This window comes from Miscanthus floridulus, chromosome 14 (genome assembly GCF_019320115.1).
Source record: "Miscanthus floridulus cultivar M001 chromosome 14, ASM1932011v1, whole genome shotgun sequence".
NCBI classification, from domain to species: domain Eukaryota; kingdom Viridiplantae; phylum Streptophyta; class Magnoliopsida; order Poales; family Poaceae; genus Miscanthus; species Miscanthus floridulus.
Window position 1 is genome coordinate 13,900,628 of NC_089593.1, and position 16,964 is coordinate 13,917,591.

Sequence of the window (16,964 nt, forward strand, 5' to 3'; positions counted from 1 at the left end):
AAAAATTAATCAACTAGGGCCAATATATATGTTTCCTCCTATATCACCTTTTCGATAGCATGGACAGTAAAAAAAAACTTGCTCTATTTAGAATAAAAGAGTCAGATGTCAAATTTTGAGAAATTCAATTTCTTGAAAAGTGATTCTTTATAGAAGCATTGGGCTCACAAGTCACAAATGAAATGAACGTAGACCCTTGTGGCATTATGTATGTTATGTAGGCAAATTTGTAGAGTTTCTTTCTTTCAGGTATCATTTTTCTCTTTGTTCTCCTAATTACGCAAGTTTTTCAGAAATAACATGAAACAATACCTTGGAGTTACTTACATAAGGAACAACATATAAATGTTGCAAAATTCTAGTGGGAATGTGCATGCTTTTAGTAGTAGCGAAATATGTAACTTGACTCCATTCATGTCAAGATATGGGGCATTCTTGCATATTTATTACTCCTTGTTAGGCAATATTGCATGAAGGATTCAGACGATAGAAAAGCGACAAGAATTCAAAGTTCAGTGCGCAACGACAATGATTTTACGTGGAAAAACCTCCTTAATGTGAGGAGTACAAAACCACGGGACCAACACGGTCCATTTCCATATCTTGCATTATTAGTAACAGTAGGTACATCCGCACATATGTCCAATGGGGTTTTGTCATGATCACACTTGGAAAGCATACTAGCATGAGCACCATATATATAGCATCCTATCCTTGGTCAATGGAAACGCCAATACCATAAAAGACTTCCACGGGAGCATTAAGTACCAAAACCACGTAATCCCTCTGTTTTCAGACCCAATGAACACTGTCATCAGTCATCACCAAGTCGCATTGTCCTGAACCTGCCAACTGAGAAAATTCCTTGAACCACTGCAGTACCCGGAAACTGAGGAAATTTCATGAAACCACTCCCTTGTCTGTATACTCTTTATTACTGAAAGTGCATTTCTGAAAGGAGATAATTCTTTCAAACTTTTTTTTCCTCTGAACCAATTTTCAAGACATTTTGCATGTCAAATACTGTGGATACATAACTTATATCTGTCTCATTTGTCTGCAACTGCCAGACTGATGAATCTCTTCTCATTTGCCATTTTTCTTTGGTTGATTTATTTTGTGGCTGCTGATTGCACAGTTATGCCAAGCTCTTTTTTCCCCCTAAGCCTGACCTTGGAAAGTAGCCAAACACTGATGCCTCGTTGAGAAAAGCAGGTGTGAGTTACGTTTTGAAAGCTACTAGAGCATTAAATAAAGAAAGCTCTTTCTGCACAAGAGACCAAAGTAAATGATAAATATTCCGTTGGGTAAAAAAAAGCAAACAAAAATAGAAATGGCAGTCATATATAGTTATCAGAACTCATAACGGAAAAAGGAAAACTAAAACTGTATTTACTAATTCTCTGAACTGAACTGCTGGATAAGTTTCATGAGTTCGAAAAGCTGTGTATTTATTCTGAATCCAAAGGAAAATCTTACTAGAATGAACATTGTTGCAACAATGAGCATGTTCTTGCACAACAAAAACTTATCTATCATGTTTCAAAAGCTGGAGTTTATTTTCTCTCTTGATTCCGTAAGCTTGCAGGGTCAAGAAATCAACTCATATATATATATATATATATATATATATATAATCATGTCTCACATCAAATTCTAACCGAAAAGAAAAGCAGTTTTATGGTGATTCAGAGCATACATCCTCAAATCAATCTAAGTGGAACGACAGAAGCCACAAGTAGGAAAAGCAATCATTTAAAGATGCATAAAATTGAGGACATTTGACTGCACAAAAAATAGATTTAACTTGTCGTACTTACCGAACTTTTCTTCCAGTTAAGCTCAGGGGGGACTGGAACCAAGATTAAACAAATTATAGGATTGCTTAGGGCGCTCCAAGATTCGTAGGTTGATCCCAGGGTGATCGCGGGTGTAATTTATGCACGCCGTGTTTAGCGCCTGAAAATTGAACTTGCTAATTAACTCCTGGAGGGAACTTGGCAGACCGTTCTCGGGCAGCGACCCGAGGGAACCACAAATGGAGATGTCCAAAGTCTTAAGGTTGCTGAGTCTATGCAGACCAGCAGGTAGGCACAGCAGACGGTGAAATTGATTGAATCTGAGGTACTGGAGAGAGGTGAGGAGCACAAGGGCATCCTCTTGCTGCTTTGTGAAGCGCTCCACCTCTTGGCTTCCATGAAGGATTAGCCTGGTGAGGGAGGATGAGAGGATGCTGCAGGTGGGCCTAGCAAGGGCTCCAGTGAAGTCATCTGTATCCAACCATCTTAGGGTTGAGGAATGCTGAATGAACAGACTCACGAGAGGGTATCCCGACACTTGGGGAGAGCATCCATAGATTCTCAACTTTTCCAGTGAAGACAACAAATGACAATTGTCTCCTGGAACCCAGTTTTCCAGTCCTGTCAAGTCAATTAGCGTTAGGCTTTTTATCGTCCTGCCAAAATACCCTGGACCAAGTTCCTTTAGTCTGGGCATAGACTCCAGTATTACATCACGAAGCATCTCCATGTGCCCCAGTGATGGAAACAGTTCCCAGTCGACACGGTCTAGATGAAGAAGCTGTAGAGCTTTGAGGGAGTGCTGCTTACCCAACCATGTTGGACAAGAGTGACTTCCATGGCAAAAAATGTGCAAGCTTTCAAGATTTCTTGGAGGTTGAAGCCCTTCAAGAACCAGTCCTTCTCCTTCCACATCGTGCACCCTACTAATACTCCAGACCAATTGTAACTTTTGCAGCCATAGTTTATCTATCAGTTTTGCTTCAGCTGCTGCTGCTTTTGTGTTTATTTTCTCAAGGTCATAAATTCCAAGCTCTCTTAGCTTATTTAATTTTTCTAGTTGCTTTAGTTCAAACCCGGTGCTTTCTTTTTTGACTTCAAATCTCTTTAACTCTTGCAGTAAGTGTAGCTTTCCCACATTACAAATGTTGGAGTGCAAACCATCATAACGGACGTCAAAATGGCTTAGTTTTGTGAGGTTGCTCATGTCTCTGGGTAAATGAGATGATTCTTGTAGATCCAGAATCCTCAAATGATAAAACCTAGAAAGCATGCTTGGTAGATGAATTCCAAAATTATGTTTGCACCCAAGCCTTAGGTAACGTAGATGGCATAGTGTTGGAAAATCCATGCCAGACTGCTTCTTTTCCATGTAAACAACACGAAGACCACTTGCTTTTTTTATCAAATATCCCAAAAAAACAGTGAAATTTTCATCAAATTTTCCAAACACCATCAAAGTTTGTAAGTTATCAATCTTCAATCTTCTCCCTAATAGTAGTTCTCTTAGTCCACTTATAAAATAGGCATTTGTTCCATCATCTACAGCATCTATGATGATAGATAAGTGACGTACAGATGGCCAAATTTCTGCTGGCACCACATTAGAGGAATTTAAGCTAAGACATTCGCGTGATGCAACCTTGAGTCCCAAATCATGTAGGACATCATGTATACTATACTGATTAATTGTACTGCTTATATTATCTTTTTTGATGAATCCATGGTTAACCAACTCATCCAAATAGACCAATCCCATATCTTCGATGGTTCTGTTTGGTGGATCAGGCTGTAGAATACCTAGACCTATCCACCAGTGAATGAGTTGTTGGCTAGTAAACATGTAGTCTTCCGGAAACAAGGCACAGTAGGAAAAACAGCGTTGCAGGTGAAAAGGAAGAAAATCATAGCTAAGTCTTAATGCAGGCATAATGTCACTGTCACCAGTTTGTAGTTCCCATTCTTTACTATCTAGGACTCTTTTCCAGTGATTATGATCCAGGTTGTTCCTCAGTAGTCTACCTACAGTTCTTGCTGCAAGAGGGGAGCCTTTGAGTTTTTTCATTATCTCTTCTCCAATCTCATCTAATTCTTTGTGATCTTCTTTTGACATATTATCATCACCAAATACACATGACTGGAAGAACACTCGAAATGCTTCTGGATCTAAACCTTCCAACTCTATTGTATTATTTGTTGTTTTAACAATTCGTGCTACTGATGGAGACCGAGTTGTGACCAGTACCATGTTACCCTTTGCTTGCCCTCTTCTAAATGGTGCCAACAGCCTGTTCCATCCATCATAATTAACAGTATCCCACAAATCATCCAGGACAAGTAAAAATCTTTTAGATGCTAATATTTGTTCAATCTTTTCCTCTGGTGTACCTTTTAACTCTGACTCCACTCTGAGTTTATCTAAGGACTCAGACTCCAAAATATCCTTAAACACTCCGGGCACACTAAAATCAGTTGATACACATGCCCATATCCTGACGTCAAAGTATCTTTCAGTTTCTTTATAAATATGTTGTGCGAGTGTTGTTTTCCCCATACCCCCTAGACCAACAATTGGAAGAACAATCAGGCCCTTGTGAGAGGAGTGGTCTCGGGTGATGATGTTCATAATATTGGCTGTCTCGACATCCCGCCCACAGAAAATAGGTTCTGATGCATATGATGTGGTTTTGGGTCGGGTCTTAACATCATTTTTGGGGAGGATGATGAGTGTATTATTACCATGTTCCTTCAAGTGAGCAGCACGTAGTTCTGTAGCAATGACCTGGGCTATGCTGCGGCTGGATTGCAGTAACTCTAGGTTAAGAATGACGGAGACCTTAGCACACAGTGGCTTCAACTCCTCAACTATAGCTTTCATTCTACTCGACATATTCACCCTTAGAAACTCCAGTTTACTAGGTAAACAATGTTGCGAATCTAGTACGTAACCTCGCTCTCGTTGTGGCGCAGCTGGCGTGATGGTATCCAATGTGCTAGAGTCACCACCAGCTTGAACAGGAGAGGCAGGGGCATCTACTATGCTCTCTTGCTGTGGTGCTGGCATGGTGGTTTCCATGGTGCCAGAGTCACCATCAGCTTGGACAGGAGGGGAGCAAGTGCAGCATAGAAAGTGTTTACCGATGGTATGGCGAGCATTGTAAGCGAGCCTACGCACGCCTCCTGCAGGCTTCTCTTCGGGCTGAGCCCTCTGCCTTTGCCTCGCTTCTCCATGTTCTTGTTCCTGATCATCAGGGGAGTCCTGTCCGACGACTCTACGAACTTGCTCAACGACAACAGCTTTGGCATGGAGAGCAGTGTCTTGGATGCCACCTCGGGCATCCATATCGGCGGCCTCGAAGGTGCCTTCCAGCTCGTCCTTGATGCGGAAGTAGTCCAGCTCGTCCAGCACGTCGTCGGAGTCATACGCCAGCTGCTGTAGCTTGTGCAGCAGCTCCTTGAGTGCAGGGCTATGGATCTCCCTGCCCTGCGCATGGTCGAGCATGCCTTGTGCGTACAGCAGCTCCATCTTGAGCTCGTCCATGTTGAGGCCAAGATTCTTGCTGGCCGCCCATGCCTCTAGCATGCCGTCCATGACAGGGGCCAACGCCTTGCCCAACACCCATTGCGCCACACTGATGGCAAAGTCCATCAGCACGCTTTAAGGATGCTGCAGGATGTTGAGCAACAATTCAAGCACCAACTAATTAGTCATTAGTGTGTCTTAATAAAACAAATACATTTTTGATTAGGGGTGGACATGGAACGGGCACTAATAGAGTTCGTACATTTGTTAGTGGGACATCTACATTTTTGCGAGATACCAATATGAATCCAAATGTTCTCCAAATACAATACAAAACGAGTAGTTCATATTCGAATTCGCATCGAGATATTTACTCAAATTAGTTGGGAGGACCTAGGTAGTGCCGAGTGAGGACACATGCCGCCACTCAGAAATTGTTATGGATGATTCTAGACTATATTTCACCATTCGTGCCCCCACACAAGTGAATGACAAGGCCCCCATGCACAGCAAGAAATGTGAAGTTAATCTGATGATCATTATCTCCGAGAGTCTCTCTAAAACTCACGTCTTTCCACTCTCCAACTACTTTTCTGTATCTTGTGATGGCTCTCTATTTTGGTTAGTGAGAAATCCGGAACAAAGGACGACTATACTTGGATGGTGGAGGGTATTTTTTCACCAAATCTCTATTCCTAATGTGCCTCCAGTCAATTTATCTCCTGGGTCCACCCGAGTATTATCTTTTTATTGATAGTATTGGAAGAGCAATAATAATGTTGGGCAATCGACAATCGGTTGAACCGACCAATTCAATTCAGTCAGTTCAAACCGACCAATTAGAATTAGATTTGGTTTCATCAGTGCGGCGAAAGTTCGGTGTTGGATTTAGTAGAAACCGTCGGTGTAATAATAAAAAAAATAGAGATGTGTTGGATTTAGCAGCGGTGTATACTAAAGTAAAAGAGAGAGAGAGAGAGAAACCAACTATTTCTGCGTTTGTTTCGACGGTTAGTTGTTCGGTTGCTGCAGAGCGTCGTACCTGTTCCCTTGTCGCTCGCACCTTGGTTGCCATGCCATGGCATCGGTCCTCGCCATCCCACGCACGGCCACCGCCACTGCTCGTCGCCTGCCTTGCTATCCCTGTGTCGCATAGCATTTGTCCTTGGGTCCTCCTCGCTGGCTCGCTGAGTGCACAGGCCGTGGGCACGCGCGGCCGCCTTGCGCCCCGGCGCCTTCCCCCGCGCCCCCCGCCCCCCCCCCCCCCCCCCCCCCCCCCCCCCCCCCCCCCCCAACCTCACCCGGTCGCCCGCCGTGCGCATGCTACACTGTTGTCGCCGCCGTCAGCCGACGGAGAGGGCTTGGATTTTGTTTTTAATAAAGTTTGAGGGCTTGGAATTTTAAGTTCTTGATTTTGGAGCCTTGCAACAACGAGGCCGTGACTCTTGGGCCTTGGGCTAGTGTGCTGTGGGAGGCCTTATGCAGTTTGAAATGTTGGGCCGACTACTGGAAGAGGGGTAGGATGATGAGAACGCTCTATTGTTCAGTGTCTTGAAAATTGCCTGTCCCTAGCTATTAGAGCATCTCCAGAAATTTTGTAAAAACAACTCTCTGTTTCGATTTTTAGCAAAAATAAAAAAGTGTCCTCTAACATAATAGTAAAATAGCTCCTTAAAAATAAAAAGATGCCAAATATCCTATCCTAACTTGTAAATTTTCGTGGTCAAGAGGAACGTAAACTAACAAAACAAAGGATTCTAGATAGGAAAGCGGTAGGAGACAAAGAAACTATTAAAAAAATATTGGTTAGACATAGTTTGCGGTACCCAATGCAAAATCCTTTAGAAATCTATTATAGTATATTGTTGGGGAAGAACATAATTTAAGATTGCTATTTTTTCTGTTAAATAAATAACTTGCTAGATCTATAAGTTGAGCAAGTAAACTATACCAAACTCTAGGAATATTAAATTAAATAAATCAAAACAATATTAAATTAAACGTAATATTTCTATAGGAATGTTAAATTCAATATCACTAGCCATTAGTTATAGAGATAATTTTAAATAGTATTAGTGGATACATCATTAGTAATACTAAAACTAATATTGTTAGTCATAAAAATAGCTGTTAAATAGTTTCACTAGCTTCTTGTTCTTCACATATACTGATAATTAACAGCCCGATATTCCCTTTTTTTTCTACGGTTCCGGAATCATATACAGAAAGAATAAGGAAAAGCGGATTATTCAGATACATCTATACAGATTCGGACAAAAATATAACTGGACATCCAAATTCCACCCTTAATTTCGATATCGTTGCATTACATTCAAAAAAAAATTGATATCGTTGCAGCCAGAGGAGGAGGATTACCTGGAGCTGGAGTCTGGAGAGGTCTGTACACACTAGGGGCTATAGAGCTCCTGCTGCCTGCCCAGAGAGCGCAGAGCGCGACGGCGGATGGGCAGAAAACGAGGATGCAAAGGTGATGTCGGGCTAATCGGGATACGGAAGACGAGGTTGTGTGTCTGGAGTGATAGATGGGGGATGAAGCCGGAGTTTTTGGCGTGTGATCGGATTTCAAGAGAGATGGACTGATGATGAAGATGAAGCTGTTTTTTTTTCTTCTTGAGTGTGTGTATGTGCTCGTGAGAGAATGGTTGAAGGTGGTGCTAGTTTTTTCTTTTCTTTTTTTTGATAAAAGTGCTAGTTATTTGGCTTGTGTGGTTGTCTGTGCTTAAGAGAGAGAGAGAGAGAGAGAGAGAGAGATGGCAGAGAAGATGTGGCAAGCCTCCAAGGTACGGTGAGTGAATATATAGAGACGGAAGGCAATGCGTCAATGCCCCAAGCCCCACGGGTGCGGACTGCGGACGACCTACGTAAACTAAAGGAAAACTACGGCCAACGGCATCCAACAATTAGCAAGGCTAACTAAGGATGGCAACGGGTCGGGTTCGGGTCGGGTGGAGTCTCCGTGCACCCAAAACCAAAACCCGAAATTGAAACCTGAATCCGCCCCGAAAACCGATTCGGGTGGAAATCCATCACCAAAACCAAACCCGCGGATACCCGAAACCCGAACGGATACCCGAAACCCGAATGGATACCCGAAACCCGCGGATATATATACACATATTCACATGTATAAACAAGAGGCAACAAATAATAAATATTTTCATGAGTCAACTTTCAATAAATTTAATAATCTAAGTAAACAAATTATTATTAGTATATTATAAAATATGAGTTTTAATTCCAAATGATTTATTTCGGATATCCATTGGATATCCACGGGTGGAAAATCAAACCCGAAACCGAACCCGATTGGTTTCGGGGCCCCGAACCCGAAAACCGTGGGTGAAAAACCATCCCCAAACCCAAATCCGCAGAACCCAAAACCCACGGATATCCGCCCCAAACCCGATCCGTTGCCATCCTTAAGGCTAACTTCACTGATGCCCCGTCCGACCTCCCAATAAAATGATGCAATCAATCAATCAATCCCAAAGCCGCCGTTATGGCACTCACAATGCACAAGCTATAGTAGTTTCTATCTGCATTAATTATACTCTCTAGAAACTATCTAGCACTAGAAACATCGACCACTCTCCCATCTTCACTCCTATCTTCATCCAAGCGAGAGCCGTGTCCCCTATCGACACCGCGTCCTTGTTCAGCGCTGCGCCCTCTTCTCACACACGGCCCCCTCTCCTCGCGCCCGGCGTTGTCGCTCCCTTCCCCTACTCTACCCTTGGCGCGACCCTCTCTCGCACGCGCCGCTTCACATCCTTCACGGACCTCTTCTCGCGCCCGCCCCCCATCTCCTCGCGCCTGGTGATGTCGCACCCTTCCCCTACCCTCAGCGCGTCCCTCTCTCCCATGTGGCGCTTCACATCCTTCACGGCATCGCGTGAGCAGGCCCCTCTCCACTCGCTCGACATCACCCTCCCTACATGAGCGGTACCTTCTCGGCATTGTACGTCACCGGTGATGTGGAAGGACATCATCTCCATGACACTTCAATTTTGTTTTGCTCTGCTATCTTATTGACTTTCTCTATTTTCCAGTCCAGATATTAATGTATTGAGCACTCATCCAAAGAGGATGTTGTTTAGGTTAACAACTACAACCTAATGATTGGGACTCTGAATTGACCATCGTCACTCTGTCTACTTCTTTACCAATGAGGTAATTACAGTTCAAAAAAAGCCAATCAGGTAATTTTTTTCTCTACTATGCTGTTCTCTACTTTACCCTTAAAAGTATTAACAGCTTTCATCCAAAGAGGATGCTAGTTTAGGTTAGCAACATATGAACCTAATAGGAGAGAGATTCCGGTTTGATGAATACTACCTTGATACAAGGAGAAGAGCGTTGATCCAGATGTATTAAAATTAATAAATATATTTAATTGTCAGTTCTGCTGTTTTATTTAGAGAGATGAAGGATTTATACTAAATTACAATTTATGGTGTCCTTAAAGATATTTTATTTCCTTTGAATGCATCTTCGATCTTTCTATATGGAAAAATACTTTAAGATTTTTTTTTCTATTTAGTGGATATTTTACTAAAACAAAGTTGACATTGTGAAGGTTTTATGGAACTAACTAAATTATTGATTTACAAGGTTTAATATGCAACTTCAAATTATTACAAACATTTGTCATAATTTGTACTTATTCCAATTTTATCATAATTATTACAAACATTTTATCCCAATTTTATTCCAATATCCCAATTTTATCCAAATTATTACAAGCTTTCGTTGCTTTATGTCTTTAGGGAGAGGCCTTAAATATTCTTTTTTTTAAACGGATCATGCAGGAGAGCTGCCAATTATATTAAAAAGAAGAAACCCAGACTGGGTAGTAGAACGAAACTACAACACAACAAAACAACAACAACACAACTAAGGCGACCGAAACAACTAATACAAACACTAATGCACACCAAAGATCTGAACCTCCATAAACTCCTCCGCAGTAGTCAGCCAAGTGACACACATCACACGGACAACAGTCGTCGTCAAAACACCAAAGTCGCAATTGCGCCGTTGTTCAGGACCCCTAACGAAGATGTAGAGAGGCCTCCGCCACAAAGTCCCAAAAGGCACGACCCATTAAACTCATGAGTGGCTTGAGGAGGTCTGGTGGCAACAATTCCTTTAGGCAAACTAAGATTTCTTGCATTGCACTCTCGTTGAGCTTCACATCCTTCCCAACAACACCCAAATCCTTTAACACATTGCGTTGTGCAATGCGGCCACTTCAACGAAGCGAAGATCTATCATAGGACTTGCGTCGACATCTTGCAGGTGTAGCCGATGGTGAAGGTAGGTGTATAGGAGGACATGTCAGATCGTTCTCCATAGCTGTGGCCATTGAAGAAGTTGCATTACTTGATGGATCCTGTAATGTCGTGGGTACTTCTTCGTTGACCTCACTCGTAGAATGCAAAGGGTTGTCTTCAATGTTGATGATGACTTCTTTCATGACGTCGGTCACAGAATGCATAGGGATGTCTTCAATGGTGATGAGAAAGATGGGGTCCTCAATTGTCAGTTGTGAGATAGCTTCCTCATCATCAGATGCATCCTCCACCAGAACAATATCCTCAACAGGGGTGACGGTCTATAGCAACGAGGCCATCGAGGGCATCGCAACAACCTTCTCTATGGTCATCTCGCCTTTGATGGAATCTGATGTGTCCCCACACACCAAGGAGTCAACAGGCACGCAAGCCTCCACAAGAGAAGCAAGGGTCGACGATGTCACAAAAGGCATCTCGGTGGCTTGCCCCATGGGCATCATTTGCGAATCTCTGCATCAACCACCTCATTATTGTCAGGGTTCAACACTGTGTGAAACTCCAACTCATCGGCGACAGGGTTTGCTGTGTTCACATATGTCTCCTCAGGCCCAAAAGAGTCAGAAGGTGTACAGGCCACCACAAGAGAAGTGAGGATTGACGGTGTTGGCGAGCGACGAATAGGAAAACATGGGCCGAAGAGCTCAGACATGTTGGAAAAAGAAGTATGCTCTGCATGTGGCTCTGCAAACTCCAAATGGTTGGCCAAACATGACAGCCACAGCTTGATAGTAGAAGTCTCCTCCCTAAGGGGACGCAATACTTCCTCCAAACAATTAGAACCAACTATTGGAGCTCCGATCGTAAAGACTCTGTCAGAAGTGCAACCATGGACTAAGTCATAGTGCTTGATGACAGTGTAGGGCAACATTCATTCGGTGAAGGCATGGCCACAACACTAGCCCAACTCTTCGACTGTTTATGATGGTGAGGTTGCACCGAAGAAGAGTTGACCCATGGAGTAGAAGAGGTGGAGCGAAGATGGCAATGCCGCACCCTATGCCCTGGGCGGCGACATCGAATGCATCAAAAAGCATCCCTGTAGGAGCTAACTTGATGATCTCGTGTGACGCAGTGATAGCATCTACCTTGAGCCCATCTCTTGAAGGTGGTGCTCCACTCTGACTCTAAAGCATGTGGCGGTGGCGATGATTGAAGGTCATCGTGATGCGAGCAACTCTTTTGAACCACAGACTTCAGCACGTAGACGCTGGCTGGTAGCATTGAAGGAGTCATGGCCCCATCTCACAAGGCGACAGAGGAGATAGGTGATGATCTGACGGTTGATGAGCTCATAGTCAGAAGGATCCAGAGCAACCCGATGGCGTAGAGTCAGAAACCTTGATTCAGCTACTATAGTTGAGGGTACGATAATAAGACGGTGTCGGCACGAGGCTGAGTTTGCGGCGGCGATAGGCGAGAGGACCTATGAAGACGAAGCGGTCTGACGAGGTGCTGGGATGAGGACGAGGTGGTGCGATAGCGAGTCCGGGTGGCAACGGCGACAGCAGCGAGGGATTTTAGCATGGAATGCCTGAAGCCGCAGCATGCCACATGACCCCCGATGACAAGCCTCCCTAGGAGGAGACATCGAAGATGGTGGTGCCCACATCACGGCCGATGTGGGTTCATTGATGTCGCGTCGCTGCCACATGACCAACCACTGGCGGTGTTCCTGGCTTCTCTTCCCCGACGCAGGTAGGTGAGGCCTCCCCCGCGTGGGCAGGCGAGCCCTCCCCAGCGTGGATCTAGCGAAGTCCCTCCTGGCATAGGCAGGCGAGCCCTTCCCGACGCAGATCCGGTGTAGGCAGGCGAGCCTTCTCGTGCGGCTTCTCTCCCCGGCCCGCTGCTCGGAGGAGTGAAAGCTCTAGTTTGGTTTTGGTGAATTGATGAAACCCTAAGTGCTAACCTAGTTTATCAAAGTGATTATTAGATATGTAGCTCTACTCCAAGTAGTTAAGGAAATGAAGATCATGACATGATAATGGTGATGCCATAGTGATGATTAAATGCTTGGACTTGGAAAAGGAGAAAGAAAAACAAAAGCTCAAGGCAAAGGTGAAATTGATAGGAGCTTTTCGGTTTAGTGATCAACACACTTAGAGAGTGTCATCACTTTTAGGATCGATAGCCATACTATTAAGAGGGTTGACACTCGTATCGAAATGCGGTTATCAAAGTGCCACTAGATGCTCTAACTCATTGCATATGCATTTAGGATCTAGTGGAGTGATAACACCCTTGAAAATATTTGTGAAAATATACTAACACACATGCACAAAGGTGATACACATTGTATTTAGCACTTGGGAGCAAGGGTAAGAAACTTCACCGGTGGAGTGTTTGCCCGTAGAGTGCGGACAGTCCGATGGTGCCATCGGCGCCCTGTACAGAAAAGACAGATTTTCACAAAGTGCACCGGACGCTGGCCTCAACTAAACTGGAGCGTTCGGTCAGTGGAAGCAGTGAAGGCGCTGGCATCGGTCTTCGACCGGACGCTGGATCACTTTGTGACCGGACGCTGACATGGTGCGTCCGGTTCTGCTGACGTGGCAGCGCATAGAGAAGAGGGTGACTGACCGAACGTTGGGTGAGTCTGGTCAGGGGTGATCGGACGCGTCTGATTGTGAAAAATTGTCTCTGGATGCTTATTGGAAGTGACCGGACGCTGGGGTCCTACGTCTGATCACTTCGAAGCAACGCGTCCGGTCACAACTTAAATGTACTGATGACCATTGAGATTGGGCGATCAATGTTTGAAGCAGGGGCCACGTGGCATGCATCGCGTGACCGGACGCTGGGGTCCAGCGTTCGGTCGATCTGACCGGCGCGTACGGTTGCCCCATTTTTCAATGGACTGAGGAGCCAACGACTCTATTTTGTGGGGGCTTCTATTTAAGCCCCATAGCTGGCTCTAGCTGACTCTCTTGGACATTTGCATTGACATAGCAACCTTGTGAGCTTAGCCAAAGCCCTCCCACTCATCTCCATCATTGATTCAACATCTTTGTGAGATTGGGAGAGAATCCAAGTGCATTGCTTGAGTGTTTGCATCTAGAGGCACTTGGTATTCGTGTTTCGCTACGGGATTCACTTGTTTCTCTTGGTGGTTGCTGCCACCTAGATGGCTTGGAGCTGCGAGGATCATCAGGTGGAGGTTGGTGATTGTCTCCGGCTCTGATCGCGGTGATTGTTAGGGGTCTTGTGCCTTCCCCGGCGGAGCGCCGAAAGGTAACTCTAGTGGATTGCTCGTGTCATTGAGTTACCTTACTTGTGGGTAGGTTCTTGCGGTGTCCAATTGTGTGGATGAGGTTCGTGCAACACCTCTTAGCCGCTGAACCAAAGTGTTGGTCAACACAACAGGGACTAGCGTGTCAGCAAGCACGTGAACCTCGGGACAAAAATTGGTTGTCTCTTGCCCTTTGGTATTCTCCCGGTGACTGATTTAGTATTCATCTTATGATTGGTTCACTCCTCTACACGGCGGTATAATCACCCTACTCACTCATTTATATTCTTGCAAACTAGTTGTAGCAAGCTCTTTAGTGTAATTAGAATTGAGAGCTTGCTTTGTTGTTTTAAATTCATCTAGTAGAGCTCTTTAGTGTAGCAAGTGTAAGAGCTCTTAGTGAGTAGTAACATAGCAAATTGTGTCTTTAGTGATCATAGCAACTAGAATTGTTGGATAGGTCGCTTGCAACCCTTGTAGAGCTAGGGCAAGTTTGCATTTCGCTATTTGTTATACTAATCAAATTGCTCTAGTCGGTTTGTAGAATTTTAAATAAGCTATTCACCCCCCTCTAGCCATATTAGGACCTTTCAACGAGGCCTTTCCTAGCGCGGATCCGACGTCCCTCCCTAGCCCACCGCTTGTACGAGGCTCCCGCGCACGATGTTGGTGCGGAGGCAGCAAATCAGAGGGTGGGGCAGCGGCGCGGCGGCGGCTCCAAGGGCGCAGCTTGGACAATCGACTTCGGAGCAGACAACAGACAACTGGAGTAGTCGGCGGTCTTGCCAATTAGGGCATCGGGCTCGCTGGACACCGGCAGGTCGCCTCCTATGGGGTCTCACCGGGCACCCGAACGCATTGGCGGACGCAGCGCTAGGGCCACTAGGGCCGTGGCCCTAGTCGTGGCCCAAGTAACAAGGGAGCAATTCTTCAATTTTTTGGCCCATCAGACATCAGCCCAACCAAGAAGTCCAAGCCAAGCCAGGGAATAGGGCAGCGCTCGCTCGCGTCTGGACGGAGTCTCGCCACCTCACATGCTTGACATCTGGAGTCGCGCTGCTCCGCGTTGTCGTCTGCGGCCAGGTGCGTCGCCCGTCGTCACTCGCCCCCTCTGTTCTGTGCTCCGGCCCTGGCCGGCTCGCCCCCTCCGCTATGAACTCCACGGCTTCGACCTCGGCAGGTCTCCGGCCGCTGCCCAGCGCCCTAGTGGTGGCTGCCCGTCGCCCCAGTGGCGTCCGCCCCGGTCCCGCTCAGCTGCCCGTCGCTCGCCAGGCAGCTAGGGGGCGCTGCGCCACTGCCCGCTGGGCGCTGGCCAAATCAAGCAAGACCAGGTGAACAGGAAGACAGAAGCAAAGCCCTGGTTTGCATTTGGTTTCCCAATTTCAATTTTTCAACCCTTTGTTGCAGTTTGTATTTTGAAAAGTTTCTATTCCAGTTACATTCTAAAATTACAGTTTAGAAGATGAAGAGGACCGGACTTCAGCATCGTATTTCTATCGAGTTCCTGAACAAGAGGGGGCTGCTGAACAACAGACTTTCTTTGAGACTCCTCTCAATTTGCAAATTTTTTTTGAAAATAGTTGTTTTTCTATGTGACATATAGATTATGGTGTAGCTTTAGGTTTTTGGCTGCTAAAATTTGGCCCTAGTCTTGGCTAAATTCTGGGTCCGCCACTGCCCGAACGGGATCTCGCCGGGCGGGCAGTGGCCCAACACGCAGGCCGCGGGGGCGGGGCAGCGGGCGGTGCGCCGGCGACCGACGCTGCGAGCGTCCGTGCGGCGCGTGTGGAGGGCTGGATAGGCTAAAGAAAATTGACATGGTGTGTCATGATTTTTCTAGATCTTCACATATATTATTCTCTAGCTTTCGTTGCCTTTATATAGCCTTTAAATATGCTAAAGAAATTTGCCTTTATGTATAGCCTTCGTTGCTTTATGCCTTTAGGTAAAGACAGAAGATGCTTCCGAGGCATAGGTTCTTCAAGTTCAGGTCTTTGTGACACTGCAAGAAGATTCGATCTTATCAGTTCAGGTCTTAGGTCCTTGTGACTCACGCTGCCATTCAAACACGAATTCCTGCAGCGAGCGAGTGCACACGCCCATACTGCGCAGAGCAGAACAGATCCACATCTTTTTCTCTCACATTACAATCTCTTTTTTCCGGGTGAGGTGTCAACTGGGAAGAAGAATGGAGGTCGACTGTTTCGGCAGATATTCATATTCTCTCCGCTCCGCTGTGCCAGTACTGTTCCGTCGTTTATTCCTCCATTTCTACCTATAGCCTCCTCTGCATATATCTATCTAACCATCTATCCATCTATCCATCAAGCACAAGCAGCAGCAGCGTCATCGTTAAAGATGACAACAGGAACCTGATCCCTGATTCGCCACGGAAAATTCTCCTATTATGGGATGAGGATGGGGCTAAATTCATCCCTCATAGGGATTTGAACGGTAGAAAACTGATCCCTGTCGGGATGGTTCGGCGTCCGCGTCCCCGTTCCTGGTATCCCCACACTACTAGGCTACTACGCAGGCGTGCACCGGCAAGACAAAGCCCATCTAACGGCCCAACGCAACCGAATATATATACTGCGCCTAACCCTAGTTCTATCTATCTCACCTCACGCACCAGACACTCCGCTGAGGCGCCGGCACAGCACCACCACCGGCCTCCGTCTCTGTCTCGCCCTCTCCCTCTCCCTTTCAGGCCTCATCTTCCACTTTCAGCAGTCCGCACAAGGCACCCCACCTGGCCACCTGCATCTCCATACGGGCATACGCCGAGCGCCCGTTGCACACTGTGCTGCGTTCCAAGGAGAGAACACCGGCAGCTCAAATCCAGCAAGAAACAGCCGAGCAAGCGAAAGGGACAGGGCGTGGTCTGTGGAGGTGCGGCTCAAATCCGTTGGAGCCTGCTCCTACTTCTTCTGTGTAGAATCAGAGTGCTACTAGGGCCGCGTTTAGTTCCAAACCCAACACTACCGGAAACAGGGCCGTTGCCAAGAGCCAGCGTCTTTGCCGAGAGCCAAATTTCGGGC

General features: G+C 45.8%; 1 protein-coding gene across 2 annotated transcripts; it reads right to left on the reverse strand.

Annotated features, from left to right (window-relative positions):
• Positions 1-465: 465 nt before the first annotated feature.
• Positions 466-8,088, reverse strand: LOC136502815 (putative disease resistance protein RGA1). Of its 2 annotated transcripts, XM_066498061.1 has the most exons (3): positions 7,699-8,088; positions 1,821-5,466; positions 466-1,267 (listed from the first exon to the last, which is right to left on the reverse strand). In XM_066498061.1, the coding sequence occupies exon 2, from the start codon at positions 5,446-5,448 to the stop codon at positions 1,843-1,845; it is 3,606 nt and encodes a 1,201-aa protein (XP_066354158.1). In that variant the 5' UTR covers positions 5,449-5,466; positions 7,699-8,088; the 3' UTR covers positions 466-1,267; positions 1,821-1,842. The 2 variants fall into 2 exon arrangements, with proteins under 2 accessions (XP_066354158.1, XP_066354159.1); XM_066498062.1 differs by lacking the exon at positions 7,699-8,088 and having other exon boundaries at positions 1,821-6,542.
• Between the last annotated feature and the right edge of the window lie 8,876 nt (positions 8,089-16,964).